Consider the following 18,431-nt stretch of genomic DNA (forward strand, 5'->3'; position numbering starts at 1 on the left):
ATTTAGTAAGGAGGGGGGGTCGTCCCTGATTATTTTTAAAGAGGAAATTCATTAGGACAGTAAGTGCAGAAGCCATTTGTTCAGGAAATAAGAAGAGGGTGCATACGGTGTGAAAGTAGGAATCCACGTATTGAGAAGACCAGCATTGCAAATAGTAGGCTTCATAAAGGCCATACGTTTTAGTGGGTTTTTTGTGTATTTTTAAAAGATAGATCTAAACAAGTTGAATCTAGAAAATAAAGACCCTTAGTGCTTTTGAAATGGAATAGTTCACTGCTTCTTATTGTGGTTGTTTTAAACGTGAGTCTCTTTCTCATTAAATCCTAGTGAGTCCCTCCCAGCAGAAACCCTGAAAAAGGCAAAGGAGATTGGGTTCTCAGACAAGCAGATTTCCAAGTGCCTCAAGCTGACTGAGGCCCAGACAAGGGAGCTGAGGTTAAAGAAAAACATCCACCCTTGGGTTAAACAGGTAACGTAGTTTCCCTTTCTTCTCAAGATTCCTCAAGTGAAATGTGGGTACCAACTCATAGGGACATGGTCAATAAAAAGCGGGGTGGAATTTGAATGTGACTCTGCTTGTTCAATGGAAGCCCAATTTTATTCAGCACAGGATTTATTTATACTTAAAAAGGAAAGGATTAAGGGGTGACTGGGATGTAAAGGTAAGAGTGAGTACATTATTTTCTTGGCCTAAATGAAAAAAAAAAAATCGAAATGACCTCTCCTCTGCTTTTTGACCGAGTGCAAATATATCTGTAGAAAGAGAAATCCTTAATGTAACAGAAGGACTTGTAATACCCTAGCGTGTTGGCTGAGGCTCTTGAAAAGAATACTTATCTCTTTTGGCACTAACTTTTTACAAGGTAATACTTTATTTTAAGTGCTCCATCATTATGGATCATTTAGTATTCATTGTGATAGGGCTGGGCATAATGAGCTCATCTAGTATTCATGACAATCACATAAGAACTTTCATAGGTATACCATTGTGATTTTTTTTTTTCTTTTTGGCCTTTACTAGTACTCTAAGCCATCTCTGACTTAAAGTACCACCAGCTGGTTTTTGTCCTTTAAAATCACTGACCTTTCCTGTGTGCTCAGGGGGCACATGCATACTCTTAGGTCTCAGGCTTGATGCTGAATATTTTCTACTCAGCAATTATTATCTTTTTTCCTTATCACCTGCTTGACACTAGCTTGCCCTCTAAGCTGAGCTTCTGGCCTTTGAGAGCTGAATTACCTCTATTGATTTACTTTTTTTGTTCAATGAAAACTTGTCTCCTTTCCCCCTCCCTCAGGCTTTATGAAATTTGTGTCATCCAGTTGCTCATTGCCATAGGTAACTTGAATCAGATGCATTAATTTGCGAACCAAAGACATCCTTACATATAGGTCATTTTGCTCTGATTTTAGATTTTATTTGCAGCTGCTATAGACCACTTGGCCGAGTAAGCCTTGGTAACCTGTTGATTATATGAGCACATTGTTGTGTTCATGAGAGGTACTACCATAATGACTCAGTGATACTCTGGGCTGTGTATTTTCATTATTGCTCAAGTGATAACTAAATTCTTTCATTGTTTCCCCCCCCCCCCTCTCTTACTTTCAGAATTAGAAAGCAATTGGATTGTACAACATTTTTCTTGTCTTTATTTTTGGTAGTAATAGGCATTAAAGGAATATGAGTGCAGCACCAAGAAAACCCCCCAAATCATTCTTTTTAAAAAATTTAAATATTCAATTTTTATTGATTTCAGAGAGGAAGGGAGGAAGAGAGAGATAGAAACATGAATGATGAGAGGGAATCATTGATCAGCTGATTGAGGCCCCTACTGGGGATTGAGCCCACAACACTGGCATGTGCCCTTGACTGGAATCAAACCTGGGACCCTTCAGCCCTCAGGCTGACACTCTATCCATTGAACCAAACTGGAGAGGGCCCACAATCATTTTTAAAGAAGAAATTATAACAAAGGAAGAGGAAAACTCTTTATTTATTTATTTATTTATTTATTTATTTATTTATTTATTATCTATTTATTTTCTTTTTCAGATTGATACACTGGCTGCAGAATACCCATCAGTAACAAACTACCTCTATGTTACCTACAATGGTCAGGTATAAACTGCCATACTGCAATATCAGAAAGCTCTAGATTTAGTAAATGGTACACATGGGGGAATATATGTCTTTTGTCTTTGGTTATCTAGTGATAATAAAGACATCCTGGGGATCAGATGTGATGATGTCTTTCTGTACTGATCTTTGAAGAACTGTCTTAAGATGATGAAATCAAACAACTTAAAAGATAAGGACAATCGTTACATGAACCATACAGTTATGCCATGTTCTAATGATTATTTAATTTAAAAATATCAAACTTTTTTTTTTTTTTTTACAAACAAGTAGAGCTTTTATAGCTTTATACTTAGAAGTTCTCAGACTCATAGAGGATGCATGTCAGCAAGAGGAAGAATGAGAAAGACACATTCAAAGGCAGGACACATAGTTTAATTAGAGGGAAGAATAACATAATGATTTTCACATCTTCTTTTTTGTCCTCTCAGGAGCATGATATCAGTTTTGATGAACATGGACTGATGGTGCTGGGCTGTGGTCCATATCACATTGGTAAAGTGATAACTTATATTTACATAGGGCTTTACAGGTTATGTAGTACTTTTCACATGTTTTTATTCTAAAAACTATGTAAAATAGATGCTATCATAATAAATATTTTGCAAATTAGGAAATTGAGGTTCAGAGAGATGAAGCCCAAACATATGCAGCTATTAAGTGATACCAGTGGAACTCAAATGTGGCCTCCACACAAACTCCATCTCCTTTCATTTCATCATCATCCCTTTATCATTTTCATCCTCATGAACTACATTGAGTCACTGGAGTTGAGGAATGAATTTCACTTTGACTTTTTCTCTCCTAGCACAATATTTCACAAAGATCTATGTACATCAGCCAGAATTATGTTTGTAGATGCAATTTCTGACATAACATAATTTCTGTTGACATCAAATGCAAAGAGCTTTTCTTATTGGTGCATAGAGCATTATATTATTTGATTAAGACATTCTAACCAGAAATTGTTATATATTCCTCCCAGACACTTATAAGTAGATATTTAATAATGAATCAAGATCTATTACAGTTGCAAAGTATGTATTTAAATAGACAATGATATTTCCTAATAAGTATATTTAACATTTAGTTTCTGTAAGACATTCTAAAATGGAAATGATAAAATAGATTACTTAAATGTATATAGTCTTACTTTGTTACTTTCAGCATAGTCTATTTTAGCTTTTACAATTAACTAAGTGCTTTAGGTATGCTAGTTTACCAATTTTGGCTAAATCATGGAGGACAAGTGTTTATACTTTTACAACTGTAGTTTCTTATGGCCCAAACTCTGTCACCAGGACCTACCCTTTTCTTTTCTAGACCTATTTTCCTTCCTCTTCAAATTTTACCTGATTTATGCAAAAATTCTGCATTACCCTATGGCCCAAGGAAGACTAGCTGAGATGACAATCAAATCTATATTTAATGGATAGTGAGAATTAACTTGCTACTATATTTGCATAACTTATTCTGACAACAATTTTTAGGAGACAAAGTCCAAATGCCAAGAATTAGTACAAATCCTAGAACTTTCAGTTCTATGGCATCCCAGTAGAGGTGATATTTTGAGCCATTTAAAGACATTATTATACTTCAAATTACTTCTTAGAAGGTCACTCACTCTGCATGGGGTGACCTTGCCAACCTTAAAAGGATATGCTTGGAAAGGACAGGATTTCTAATCGATTAAGATATGTCAGAGCTACAAGGCACCTCAGGGGATCATTAGGTTTTAGCCTTCAGACAGCAGGGTAAGTGGAAGGACTGAAACAAAAACTCAAGTATTCTGATCACTAACTGAACTACTTTTGTGTCCTGAGGTCAATATGTTTTCTTTGAATTTCTTTTCAGTAAATGAGGGCTGTTTTTTGTTATCATTACAATGATCTCCCATTAACTTTGAGGTTCTGTATGCTTCAAATATGGATATGACCTATTGCAGAACTTAGCCTATAAAACAAGCCGACATGTCATTGTTGTTTAACTAGTCGCTGTTTTTCCTGCTATTAAGATAGTACACGTAATGGATCTGAAATTTATATTTTGGAGTTTTAAAAATTGAATTGAAAAAGAGGAAAGGAAGGGGCAAATAAATCAAATGTAGCCAGAAAAATAAAATGGAAAGGGCATTAGCTTCCTTAGCTTGAACTGACTGGCGATATAGTATTTCTGCTACTCTTTGTGTTCTAACTTCAAGCTTCTCCTACCTATTTTCCCAATCTCATTGTCTCTGCAGGCAGCAGTGTGGAATTTGATTGGTGTGCCGTCTCCAGTATCCGCACGCTGCGTCAACTTGGCAAGAAGACTGTGGTGGTGAATTGCAACCCTGAGACCGTGAGCACAGACTTTGATGAGTGTGACAAACTGTACTTTGAAGAGTTGTCTTTGGAGAGAATCCTAGACATCTACCATCAGGAGGTAAAAAAAGGAAAGAAAATATATGCAGTGCACACTTTATATATGGGTTCATGTATATAGATTTATATTGTAATTCCCCTCAGGATAAAAAGCTGTCAGTGTCTTCTATTGTCTAATTTTGTAGTGAAACTTTAAAAAGAATCACCCCAGCCTTAGATTCTTGAGGCCCTGGCTCAGAGTGATTATTTTTCATACAAAATTCACTCTTTCTTTCTAAGCATTCCAGCTATATTAAAAACTCCTCTTGGTAACAAGTGCCAGGCACATATTAACTAGTACAAAGCAACCCAATAGATATTTTGCAGAATGATTGAATGGGTCATCCAGACATACAACAAGCAGCCTCACTCTAGTTCATGAACTTAATAAGGAATCACAGTTTCCAGAGGAGAGAAGTTGCTTGTTCACAAAGGACCAGTTAATTCTTTGTGCTGTCAGATGAAGCCATTATTCTTCCATTTAGATCGACGAGACCATTCCGAGTGATTTTGTAGGAGCATTTTCCTACAGTTGCTCCTCCACTCCCACTCTAATATTATTGAGTGTATCTTCCCTGTGGATTCAGATGATCAGTACTCACATTCTTCTTTTGTTAATGAATTATATGAATGTAAAAATGTGCTACATGCAAGTACTGTGAAGGTAACACGAGGCTTGTGGTTGAAATCCCATTGTAAAGTATAAAGTATAGTGCTGGAACAATTTGATGATTTTATTAATGTAAAGAAAAATGGACAGAAAAAAAGAAAAATGAACACATTTAGGATGGATGTACCATCATAGTTGTCTATTTAGGTCCGGTTTACTAACCTTTTAATATAACAAATTTGAACCATTAGGTAGAATATGCACAATTTTTACTTTTCTCTCTGCCATGGTTTTTCTAATGATTCTGTAATATTCATTTCAGATGCATAGGTGGGGATCAAAATAAATGCAGTCTACAAATGTTTCTTGAGCACCTTTTAAAAGCCAGGTTTAGCAAGATAGAGAGCGATACGGCCAGGTCCTTCCCTTCAAGGCATTAAAATAAAACTGGGATTCATGACATAAATATGTGAAAAATTACATAATTATTTAAAAATATTAAGCATTGCAGGCAGTAGCAGCAGGCATTTTACACACATAATTAATCATTTCCCCAGGAATTCTTTAAGGAAAGATTAGAAACGTCTGTGACTGCCTTTGGATATAGTTACATATGGATATTAATGAGTTCCTTTCACTATAACTGTATTCAGTGTGATAGAAATAAATAAATTGCCCTTTTTGAAGCTAATTGGCAATTAAAGTGCTACTATATATTATAATGTTATTTTAAATGCTATGTTGGAGAACATAAGAACAATATTCCATTAATGTATTCTTTAGACTATCCTAGGAAATGATATAAATCACACATACATGTACATATATGTGTATGTATTTTTCTTTTTATGAGGTGGTTGTGTCTCTCCTCATAACAGGCTGCACAGTCTCTCATAACAGGTGTTTCTCAACCTTCAGGAGACTGTCCTTATCTGACCTTGGATGCCCCTAGTGAGTCTGAAGGCACTGAGGCATTCCGTAGTAAATTTGCTGAAAATTGGAAGCACATCTCAACTTATTCAAAAGCACACATTTGAGTCACTTAGAAGGGCAATGGGCTTTCCCAAGGATGTATAGCTACCCGAGATGAGAGAAAGTATGATGGGTCTCTTGATCCAGGTCTGTTGGTCTAGTTCAGGATCAAAACAGTTTCCATGGCATCAAGGGAGTGCCTCTAAAGAAACATGAAGGAGAAGTAAAACAGGTGACATGCCCTGTGAGTAAAGCTGGTTGCTTTGAAGGGAGGCTTGATCAGAGGCTGAGTGAGAGGGGATGCTAGGAATGCTGAAATCTCCTTCCTACTTGCTCTTATTTTTTTAAAATAGAAAATGTTATAATGATATATTCCTTTGGCTACAGACATTAGCTTAGTGATAACGGGTTTTAAAAAATAGGAAGTAATTGGAGCTGGGGCTATTTTCAAATTGAATTCTTCCAGAAAACTGTCCTATATTAACTTTGTCTACAAACGTGTTCTTTTCTACTGAATTCCTTTTGCTATGTGAACAAAACTTGCACTACATTATCTCACCATTACTCTCACCCATTCCTGTGGGGATGATTTGTCTTCCCAGTGATGATCTGTATTTCTGGAGGTCAATAATGAGAATAGGGCTTTTCCAGTGAAAGTTTTTCTATCTACCACTTTCCAAAATGAATGTTTTAGAATAGCTCTTCTTGTATTCTGTAATATTAACCATCTCTGAAACCAGCTAGAAAAATCATTAGCTTAAGATTCAAAGATTAAACACAGCTGCTTTACAAAATGTAGAATTGAGTTCAACAAAGAAAGATGGGCAAGTCATTTACCTTTACCAAGCCTCAGTTTCTTTAGCTGTAAAATGGGGAGAGTAATGACTGCCTCATAGAGACACTGTGAAGGTCATACAGATAGTTTAGGGTATGTAGTAACAAGTAGCAGTTTATATTATTATTGTTTTGCAAGTTGTTAATTTCTTAAAAAATAAAAATCAATTTCATACAGCTATTTTGGAAAAATGTTGATATATTTATTAAATAAAAGCTTTTAATTCAACTTTAAGCTCCTATTTAGTTCAGTTAACTCCAAATTTTGCTCCCTTAATTTTAGAGATTATTTTGAAGTCATTCACATAAGACACTTTTGTATACATTTATTTGAGAGGAATTCATTTTTTAAGCTTTTAAAATATTAACACCATTCATAAGCTAAAAATGAGCAAATACAAATATTATTATAAAAAGAATTCTTAACATTTTTGAAAAGCTACATATTGAATATAAAAATGATGATAAAAGTAGCTAAAGTACATTTGTAAATATGCAGAACTGTGGATTATTATTTTCAATACAATTTACAATGCTTTTAAGCATGCAATTGTTTGTGTAGGCAGAACTATAATTTCTGAGAGAAATTAGCTTCTTTTTTAAAAATAGTATTTCATAATGATTTCAAATAATGATGAAATGCGTTTAGTACCTATCTATTACTTCAGCAATTCTAATATTTTATTAGTAGGTCATTGAAGTTAACACAAATTATGTCAAAATCAATGGCCTAAATATTAGTATTATATTTTCTAATATCAATAATAATGTCATTTATACCTTGTATAAAAACTTTAATGTTTATTTCTATTTAATCTTCATAGTGACCTTGTGAGGTAGGTAGGTACTATTGTGCTAATTTTACAGATAAGAATTCTGAACCTTCAGGTGAGTTTCACAGAGGAGGGAACCAAGAAGGGAAGTGTTTTCCAACTTCAAATTCAGTTCCCAACAGCCCACATGAGCTCACCCTCACCACTAGAACACCAGTCTTGAGACACTTTGAGATTTTGTGTGTGTTTTCTTCTTTTTCAATCTTGAAGTTTTGACTCATAATAGAAGATTAAGGTTAAAGATTCGGGACTGATTGTAAGGCAAATAGTAAAGAAATAGGATCTAAAAAAATCAGTTAGTGAGTCCTGCAGACAGGCTCCAAGGTAGCAGGAAAGCAGAGAAGATGTTAAAATAGGAGGTAGGATTTAGACTGGACTTTGGCTTAAGGAGAGTTAGAGTTTAGATAAGAAGAGGAGAAAAAGAGGAAGGAAACAATAGCAGGGGAAAGTGAAGAAGTGCAGGAAGCTGTGGCTGGGGACAGTGAGCCCAGGCTTCTGCCTGGGGCCAGGTGAAGTGATGATGGATAGTTTGGAAAGTTTTAATTGCTCTGTTGGTAATGAGTTTATACTTTATCCTTCAGGCGATGAGCACCCTTAGAGAACTCTGAATATAGGAGTAACTTGTAGGATAATTAATCTCAATGTGAATGGGTGGGCTGGAAGAGAACAGAATTGGCCAATGTTAGAAGGATGGATCTGAATCCACTTAGGAAGTTACAACAGTAGTCCAAGAATAAATTGATTTCAGTGTAGAGTATGTGATAAAAATATTTATGCGTTTGATTTTCTTTTTCTAACTGACACACATGCATGTGTAATTGTAAGGAAATCATATATGGTAGTAATGTGGAGTTGTATAGGACCTTACATGTAAGTGCCTGGCAAGTCAGAATTAAGTCCATCTATCTCCTTGTGGCACAACCTAATATTATCCATTGACAGGAGAAATGAAACCATCACCATCATGTTAATCATTTTCCATAAGGAAATGGAGGCAGTTGCTTTTGATGAAGGTACCCCAGTGGCTGATGTTGCACATGTCTTTTCCAGGCCTGCAGTGGCTGCATCATATCAGTTGGAGGCCAGATCCCAAACAACCTGGCAGTGCCTCTGTACAAGAATGGCGTGAAGATCATGGGCACCAGCCCTCTGCAGATCGACAGGGCTGAGGACCGCTCCATCTTCTCTGCGGTCCTGGATGAGCTGAAGGTGGCTCAGGCACCCTGGAAAGCTGTGAACACTTTGGTAAGGAGAGAAACACCTGTCTGTTTTCTATGTTCTCTTTTGAAGAGTCACAACCTGAATATTAACTACTGCAGGTGTTAACTTCAGGGCACTCTGCTTAGTGAATTTAAAGTTGTTGTATTTCCATGATTGCAGTGAAATGCTAGTTATAAATTGATAGGAGTCTTCTCATAAAGATTCAGACAATGAAAAAAAAGTTCAAACTCGTTTTGAATTAGGTTTGATATTTAGAATTAGGAACTAGAAATTTTATGTTATTCCGATGTCCAATTTACATTTTAATGGTGTCTTTTGAGAATAAAGAGAGTTGGGCTGCTACTTATAAGGAATCTGTTCTGCATTTTCATGGAATATTTTAAACTATTTATACATTTTTGTTGTTGTTGTTTCCATTCATTAGAATGAGGCACTGGACTTCGCAAAGTCTGTGGGCTACCCCTGCTTGTTGAGACCTTCCTATGTTTTGAGGTAATATATTGTTTTCCAAACGATTATTTAAAAATGGAGGGATAGAGAACTGCATGCTGTGTGCTAATAGCAATAGGCTCTGATGTCTAGTAATTTGTAAATCCATCAACAATCCCAAAACCAACACAGCCACATTGAGGACTATGCTACAGGCCTTCAGTTTAATGCTCTTCCTTCAGGGAGTGGCCATTGGAAGACACTACAGTTCTATATCTTAGAAGCATGGTTTCCAGCATCTTCTTGCCAAACTGTGGGAGGATAATTTTACATTAGAGAAGAGGACAATTAAAGAAAAAACAAACCAAAACAAATGTGAGATATCTCTCCTCAGCATCTGTGTTCTATTACCTGGAAATGACAGCTTATTTTTGATTGTTGTCAGCACCTTCTGATGGTGCCTCTGGTTTGAATTTTTGAGTTTTTGAGATCACAATTTTTAAATAGATGAATTATAATGGTGAGGGAATGGGCAGCGAGGATCTTTTATATTAAACCTTGAAACTAAGACCTATCATCAAAGGAGAAGTTGTGAATTATCACTTCCTCTCTGCAGATGTTACCACATGTAAGGAGCCACTTCACTGAACAGGGGATAATAAGAGAAACACAATTTGCTGTGCACAATTTGAAAGTGTAAATGGAATTTGAGATGGGATCCTTTAAAATAATGAAAAATTTCAAATGAGGTGGAAAACTTTCCTTTTTATTCAAATGACATTTTGTATAAACCACAGTCCAGTAATACTACTTGTTTGAGATATTACTGTTAGTTTAGTTTAAACACACAAATATTTAAGGGAGGATTGCAGAAAGCAGCTTTGACTATGGCATTTTCTTTCTCATCTTTATATATTTGTTTTAGTTTCCTATACTGTGAATTATCAGTGTTATAGCCTTAGCTTTCCTGTCTTAAATAGATAAAGAAATGGAAAGCTCTTTATGCAAAATTTTGTAATAGAGTAAAAAGGTAAAAAAAAAATACTACTTTTAAACATGGAAGTAGAAAGTAATATTTTTTCCTTATTTCCCCCTTCCTTTTAGTCTTCCTTCTTTCCTCACCTTCCATTCCACTTTGAAAATGTCAATATTCAGAGGAAATAGATTTCAGATAGCATTCTTTCTGAAGTATTTAAAAAGAAAGACACGGTTGAATACCTTTCAGTCACATACTGTACATTATATTTGCAAATGTTACTAAAAAAAGTAGATTCTTGTGTAACCTGGTTGAGATGGTAGTCTGACCTGTTTTGGCTGGGTAATGAACTCTGAAGAAACAGAGTTAGAGAAACGAGATCCTGAGAGCAATCTGTTAAGGTTCAAGAATTACCTGGAACCAATAGAGTGAAAACAAGTAAATCAGAAAGGACAAACGTGGGGGATGTGCCATCCCTAGAGCTACCATGGTTTTCTTTGGGCAGTATCATAGGTCTAACCCTCCCCTCCTCCCCTGCTTCAGTGACTTTTTACTTTGGTCACTTGTTCTGTTGATTAAATGGAGTAGAGTCTCAATTTAGAAAAAGGTATCTTTTTATTTACTCCGGACTAAAACTAGAGGTTTCCTGGACCCTTTCTGAGAAGCAATCAAGGCTAGGATGCTCTACTTCCAAAGTGGTAAAGAAACTGACCTGTTTTTCCCCACCTCTTTTCCCAGTGGGTCTGCCATGAATGTGGTCTTCACTGAGGATGAGATGAAAAAATTCCTAGAGGAAGCCACTAGAGTCTCTCAGGTAGGGTGCAATTTCCTCCTGTTGATATTTACCTCTTCTGTTAATTGCTACTTTACGTCATGTGTTGTTTTTCTTTGCACACGATGTTGTTAGGATGGTTTTCCTTTTTCTTTTACCCACTAGTCTCCTACAGGTGGAGGATGAAAAAAAATCAAGTGAATTTACTTTTAGATTCTTAGGGCGAGTTGAAGAAAAGGATAACCAGTGCATATTTGATCACAATAGAGATTTATATGACTTTAGACTCCAGGAGCTGGTTGGATAAACATCCTGTCTGATCATGAGTGAGATGCTGGTTAAGTTCTCCATGGACTCCCCAGCTTCAAGGGCTGCCCAACCATGCTCAGGAACCCTGATTTTTAACTCTCATCTCTGGAGAGACTTTGCCTTAGTCAACCTTGCAACTTTAATGGTAAATGCCTTCCCTCACCTGTTGATTTTTTTTCACTTTGGTATATTCCATTTTAGTTAATAAAAATGTTTGTAGTTTTGTAGTGATTCTACCACCTTCCTACACTAACGCAGCTTTTACTTTCTCCTTTGGTGTTACCTCAGTGCAATCCATTTAAGATTTGCCGAGAGGGGATATTGATCTACAGATCTTGTAATGTAGTGGATGAAAGTGATGTTTTTCTTTTAAAAGTTAGTTGTGGATATATATATATATATATATATATATATATATATATATATATAGAGAGAGAGAGAGAGAGAGAGAGAGAGAGAGAGAAAGCACAATTTATAGAAAGGAGTTTGATGCTAGGTGAGTGGAATTTGGAGGGAGCTGAAATCAGAGGCATTTCAAAGGGGAATAAAGAGCATGTGTTCCTGCACACATGAAGCTTGACCTCCCTTCTGTGTGATGGTTCCCCCCCACCCCCACCAAGGACATTTGGGCAGTGAAGAGAGTGGATAAACATAAAGAGTGATAAGATACAAGAAGCGTAAATAAAGAAAACCAAGTGGGTTTAGAATTCACTTTTGTGTGAAAGTCAGATAACGAAGGACGGACTCTCTCCAATGGGCCAGTTTTCACTAATGGGCTCAGGAGTGAGACACTACCCTCTGTTGGATTCTCTGCCAACAGTCCCGCTGTACTCCCCTTTGGAGAAACCAGCAGCTAGATCAGCTGGTCTCATGTGAGTGATGAGGCAGGGATCCCCTCTTTTTTTTTTGCCTGAACACTGGATCTCATAGGGCTTCTACTTGTTAGAATATTTTTAAAAATATATATTTTTCCTGCTAGCATATAAATAGAATGCTTACAGGACCAATGTGTTAAATAGAGATAACCTGACTGAGTACTTTCTGGTGCAAGTCTCCCCATCAAACTATAGCAGAATCTTGTATACTCAATGCAGGGACTCTAGAGTAAACCACCCCCCATCCCCAATCAGTCACTCATCTATTTATGAATTTATTCATATTTAGCACCTGCTATGTAATGGTATTGTTCTCAGTAACAGGGGTTATACTCATCAAAAGATAGATCAGCCTCTGATCACATGGAGGTCTCTCTTTGCTAAAGATATCAGAAAATTACAATTAAATACAATTAAATATGATGAGCATTACAATAGAAAAAGATACATGATGTTGAGTTATAGTGTATAGGTATTGGGTTCCAGTCCCCAAAGAAGAGATTTTTAAATGGATTTAAATGGTTGATTCATAATTAAAAGATTTACATTGTGGGTGTGAGAAGGAAGAAAGAACAGCATTGTAAAGACCTGAAAGCTGAGGAAAAGCATGAAGTTTCTAGAAACTGATCCAACATTTCCTATATGGCTAAGGCACCGAGCATGGTGAAAAAGATAAGTGTAGGAAGACAGAAGGAACCTGAAACAACAACAACATATAATTACTAATAAAATACATATTTTATTCCATAAGTTACCTGTAACTCTGGAAACAGAAAAGGAACCCCATGATGCCCTCTCCTTAGTCCCCTCTTTTTCCTAACTCACCTAGAAGTCTATATTTGAAATTTCAAAACTCGTGTTCGGTTCACTGAGTCCTTAAACTTGGAGAAGCAGCCTCTGTCTCGCTGTAAACAGAGAACGGCCTGTTCTTACAAAACAGGTTGGCTCATGTGTTTGTGTAGTGTGACAGCATTAAGTTTTTTTGCAAGTATTGCCCTGGTATTTGCTGAAGGTACACGGCTTACCTGACAATACACAGATAATTTCAGCTAAAGGCTCTGTCCTCCTCTTTTCCCTGGTGACAGGAACACCCAGTGGTGCTGACAAAATTTATTGAGGGGGCCCGGGAAGTCGAAATGGATGCTGTCGGCAAAGAAGGAAGGGTAAGTACTTTATCTCCGTCTCCCCCATCCCTGTCTTCCCATCAAATATTATTTTTCTTGGCAGTTTTGAAACGTAACACAGATCAGAATTTATGATTTATACAAAACAGGTCTTTAATAATAATGGACAAGCTGCTCAGTCGCAATAATTTTCAAATTCACTGACAACTCTGTTGGCGTGTCATGGGTATCACATTTCCTACGTCTCATACTGTTAGAATTTCTCTTTGATGATGTTCAAAATTAATTATCATCCGGTACTCAACATTCTTTGTGAATAGATTTTGCTCTCCCATTTTCTTTTGTTTGAGTTTCCTTTTATGTTCCAGTGGATATTATAAAAACATCCGATACTTTTCTTTCAGAAGTTCCTAATTGAATCCTTCATTTTTCTTCTCTCTGGATTTTCCATCTACCCCCTTTTTAATAAGTTGATAAAGGCAAAACCAAACAGTAGTGTGGATAATGATAATAACATAAAATTGGCTTACATATCACGTCTCATATTGCTAATGCAATGAAAGCATCCAACTTCAGGGAGAAACAAAAATGTGAAGAATGTGTTCCTTCAGTTTGCTAGTTGTGTAGTCAGGAATTCATGATTTATCTGGCAATATAGAAAGTTATGTTTTAAGAAGTCCATGTCATTTTATTTGCTTTAAAATATATAAAAGGTGGGCCTTTGTCTTCTACTGTGCAGATGCCACAAAACACTTCTGAAGATGTCAAAATTTTCTTTGTCTTCTAAGTTAACAGTTCAAAATGAGGTGTTTTTTTTTGGAAAAAAATCTATATAATAATGATGACTTCTTACCACAGAATCATATAATCTTAAATGGAAGCATCCTTAGGAATATTTATTTTAACTCCACACCCTCCAAAGATGAACATTTTTTTTTTTTTTTTTACCGCATTCGGGAAGGTGGTGATTTATTTTTTTGTTTAACTCTTTTGGTGAGACAGAGCACAAAAAGTCTTAAGATTTTATATATAATGTTTTGTTTTGAGGTGTTTTTTTATATCTCACATATTCCTTCTTTGAACTAAGGTGTGCTTTCCTATAATTTTTCTCCCTGACTTCCTGACCTCCAGAATTGTAGAGCATATGTAAAAAAAAAAAAAAGTCTTTCTACTTTTCTAATAGTTTAAATATTTGAGAATGAGTTATAAAATAAGAGGAATGTAGTCATACCAGTGTGGAAGTGGGGAATATAAGACTGGCTTAGAAAAATTCATATTTTTATTCAATTTTGTGCTGGTAAAGTTGTTCTGTTGTTCTGATTTGGCTTCAAGTTGCAAGATAAGCTCTTGCCCTAAGCTTTTCTCAGACATAGACCACTACTTATCATCCTGGCCTACCTCTTTTGGAAGTTTTCCAAGTTATTCACATTATTTTAACGAGTCACATTCAGAAATGGACACAGTGCTTAGGATATATAATATTTGCAAAGCTCAGTTGGACTATTGCCTCCTCATTTCTGGACACTGTAAAAAATTAAGTGCTTACTATGCACTAAATATCATGCCAGACACTGTATACGTTTTCTCTTTTATCCTCACAAACATTCTATGAGACAGACACTACTGTTATTCCCATCTTATCAGATCTTGCCCAGGTTACAGAACTGTAAATGACAGCAGGACTGAGACTCAGATGTCACTGTGCTTTAAGTCATCTATAAATATGATAAGCAAATTGTAGCTATAGTTTAAGTCTTTTACAGTCACCCAATTATTCTCTGCGACTCTAAGTTTTATCGTTTGCCAAAGACACATATTATTAACATTCCGGTTATAGTGATTGAGGCCATAAATATTAGACTCTGACAGATAAAAGTTCAAAGTCCTGACTTGGCCCCATAGTAGTCACATGTACTTGAATTATTTTATTCTTATATTACCTTAGTTTACTCACCTATAAAGGGGACAAGAATATCGTCCTTTAACTTCCTTCCTCTCTCAAATTTCAATTGAAAGATCTCTTGATCTCTATACCTGAAGTGTTCTTTCTGTTATGACATTTACCTAGCTGGATATTGATCTCTCCCATCTTCTTTTCCTTTTCAGTGTCTAAAACCTAACCTGGAAGGAAGAGATAAAGATATCTCCAGTGCCTCCCAAATGCTTTCGTTTTCTATCTGTTCTTAAACATCAATATGAGTTGGTTTAGTTGTCCTCTTTTCCTATTATTTATACCTGTTCCAATCAATGGGAGAGGGAGGTAAGCTCTCCACCACGCTCAGGCTTTCCAGAGGCTATCTGTCACTGCACAGGGAGGCTTGACAAGTCTACGTGCGCAGCTCCTTCTCCTCTGCTCACCAGGGACTTGGCAAAGAAACCGGTCAATGCTCGAGGCATCTTTCCGAATCAAAGGGGTGGGCAAGGCAGTAGCTTCATTGAAGTAGGTGCCTGACAGCTCTTTCCAAAATCTTCTCTTGGCCAGGTCATCTCCCATGCCATGTCTGAACATGTGGAGGATGCAGGCGTCCACTCGGGAGACGCGACTCTGATGCTGCCCACACAAACCATCAGCCAAGGAGCCATCGAAAAGGTCATCATTTATAAATAAAAGCCAAAGGGGAAAAAGCAAAGATAAAAAAAAACATTTTTTAAAGCCAGATAGCAATAGAGGACGTGCTCCAGGCAGAAGTTAATAATGAGGGGAACTTCCTTGCTCTGAGGCTGCTCAGTATTTTGGAGACAACAGTTCCCTTCACTGCCTTTGGAGCCCGTTTGGTTGTGTGCTAGCCCAGTGGTTCTCTAACTTCAGTGTGCGCTCTGACCACCTGTGGAACTTATTAAAGTGCAGGTCCCTGGACTCCACCCCAGTTTCTGGTTTTGTAGTTCCTGGCAGAGCCCCCAAATTCACATTCTTAACAAGTGTCCAAATGATGCTGTTGCTACTGGTCTGGTGACCACCTTTGGAAAACTATGCTGCAGATGATGCTAATTAATGTTTGAGAGCTACTTACTGGTGAGTAGCATATAAAGCAATGTCTCACGGTTAGAAGCAGGCATGCAGTGGTCCTGCAGGAGTCTTCTGGAAGATTTCACTATTCACCCCTAACTCCACCTGAAACCGGAACTCTCTGAAATATCATTTTTTACCCCTCTTTTAGAACCACCGCTTTAAAGACCTTCCCAAGAATGAAGGCTGACTCAGCTCTCAGTGTGCACTGTTAGGTGTATTCTTAGAGACGCTCATATTAGTTCTTGCAGATGTTCCCTTAGTCTTCAGGTATTTTAGGTCTAGCTTGGCTTTTTTAGTGAGTCTTTCTAATAACCCTGCCATCAGAATCTAGGCAGGCCTGGCTGTCTGGCTGTACATTGGGTGTGAGTCTGAAGGTCTTACCTTATTCTAAAATGAGAAGGTAACAGGATGCTTTGTAATACCAGAGGCATCAAAGAACAACATTCCAGGGACATTGAAGTATGCAATTGACTGACCTATTTAAGGGGTGGGGAGGGGCAGGACAAGATTAACCAAGGAACTTCATATACAGACAATAGTGTGGGGAAGGCCTGGGGAGGGAATGAACAGGAGCAGGGTGAAGAGGGTCAGTGGGTCGGGGGAGACGGGGGACATCTGTAATACTGTAATACTTTCAATGATGAAAAAAAAGAACAACATCCCTGGATTTCAAATGTGCTTCAGTTTCTTTTATCAGAATAAATGGCTTCAAGAGCTCTGATCTTTCCAAGTCTCTCAGAGCTCAATATGCCATGACCTCTACCTCCTTTAATAACCAGTTAAGTTGCCAAACCACTGTTGTAAGTGTAATGAATGAGGAGTTCTTGCTTCTACAGTCGGGGCCACCTCTTATCTTGGGTACCTTCTGGCCCTGGCTATAGAAATTCCTATATGTGACATGCAAGCCCTCCCTGCAAGGAAGCACCATTTCCTTCTGCCCCATGATATCTACCCTTACAAACTCCAGGGCAACAGAGAAGCACATAAAATAAATCTCTCTGGTGTCTTTGCAATACCATGTAATTTTAGGCCTGCACCTCACAGAAAGTGGGTCTTTAGATTAATATAGAGTTTGGTCTCAGTTTTTGGTCCTGAAGCAACTAAACTGAAAGGATTCCATTTAGCCCTTGAAGTGAAACCAGAATATATTATTGTAGGACCATTTGGCAGAGAAATAATTCTGTAAATTATTTGCTTTTTCCCCCATGGTATTCTGGTGTGAATATTAAGCACATATTATTATTTTGTTAAAAAAGCCTAATAGTGGCTACTACTGTGTTGTTGTTGTTGTTGTTGTTGTTGTTGTTGTTATTATTATTGGAAATGTAGCTGTCTATAAAGAGAAATTAAAGAAATACAAATTTAAGGATCTGTAACTTTTGGGGGGAATTTATCTAAGATATGCTCTTAACACTATATTATTGTCCTTTTGATTTAGGTGAAGGATGCTACCCGAAAGATCGCAAAGGCTTTTGCCATCTCTGGCCCATTCAATGTCCAGTTTCTTGTCAAAGGAAATGATGTCTTGGTAAGAAATGCCAAAGCGTTTGAGAGGAGAGCACTGCTGTGTTAGATGTCCTCGGTTTGTGTCCTTCTAGTAATCTTCCCTGTGGACACAACCACAGAGCAAGTGAGACCACCTGCCGCTGTTAGTAACTGGATGTAGGATGTTCACAGTGTATAATGCCTACCTAGTTTGAAAGCACAGGCTCTTGGTGGCACTGACGTGTCAGTCACAGCTTTGGAAAGCACTCTGATCCATTGGAAAGGTCACTGTCGGCCACCTGCAGTATAGTATAGATGGATACAGTGACTGCCAGAAAGTAATCTGGACACGTATAACAGTCACAAATTACATGCCCTGAAGTGTTGCTTTACTCTTTTCCCAAAAAAGAAAGCTGTTTTTTTATACCATTTACCAAAATATCAA

At 37.1% G+C, this 18,431-nt stretch overlaps 1 protein-coding gene across 2 annotated transcripts in view; it reads left to right on the forward strand.

Moving 5' to 3' along the window:
* The window catches only part of CPS1 (carbamoyl-phosphate synthase 1), a 120,874-nt gene that overhangs the window by 82,946 nt on the left and 19,497 nt on the right, over positions 1-18,431 (forward strand). For both annotated transcript variants that reach the window (XM_079782943.1, XM_079782942.1), the window contains exons 23-32: positions 328-469; positions 2,054-2,119; positions 2,569-2,632; positions 4,377-4,558; positions 8,836-9,030; positions 9,431-9,498; positions 11,150-11,225; positions 13,453-13,530; positions 15,974-16,081; positions 17,940-18,029. In XM_079782943.1, the coding sequence (XP_079639069.1) occupies positions 328-469; positions 2,054-2,119; positions 2,569-2,632; positions 4,377-4,558; positions 8,836-9,030; positions 9,431-9,498; positions 11,150-11,225; positions 13,453-13,530; positions 15,974-16,081; positions 17,940-18,029 (1,069 nt within the window). The remainder of the gene's footprint in view (positions 1-327; positions 470-2,053; positions 2,120-2,568; positions 2,633-4,376; positions 4,559-8,835; positions 9,031-9,430; positions 9,499-11,149; positions 11,226-13,452; positions 13,531-15,973; positions 16,082-17,939; positions 18,030-18,431) is intronic.

This window comes from Cnephaeus nilssonii (genome assembly GCF_951640355.1).
Source record: "Cnephaeus nilssonii genome assembly, chromosome: 10".
Taxonomy (NCBI): Eukaryota; Metazoa; Chordata; class Mammalia; order Chiroptera; family Vespertilionidae; genus Cnephaeus; species Cnephaeus nilssonii.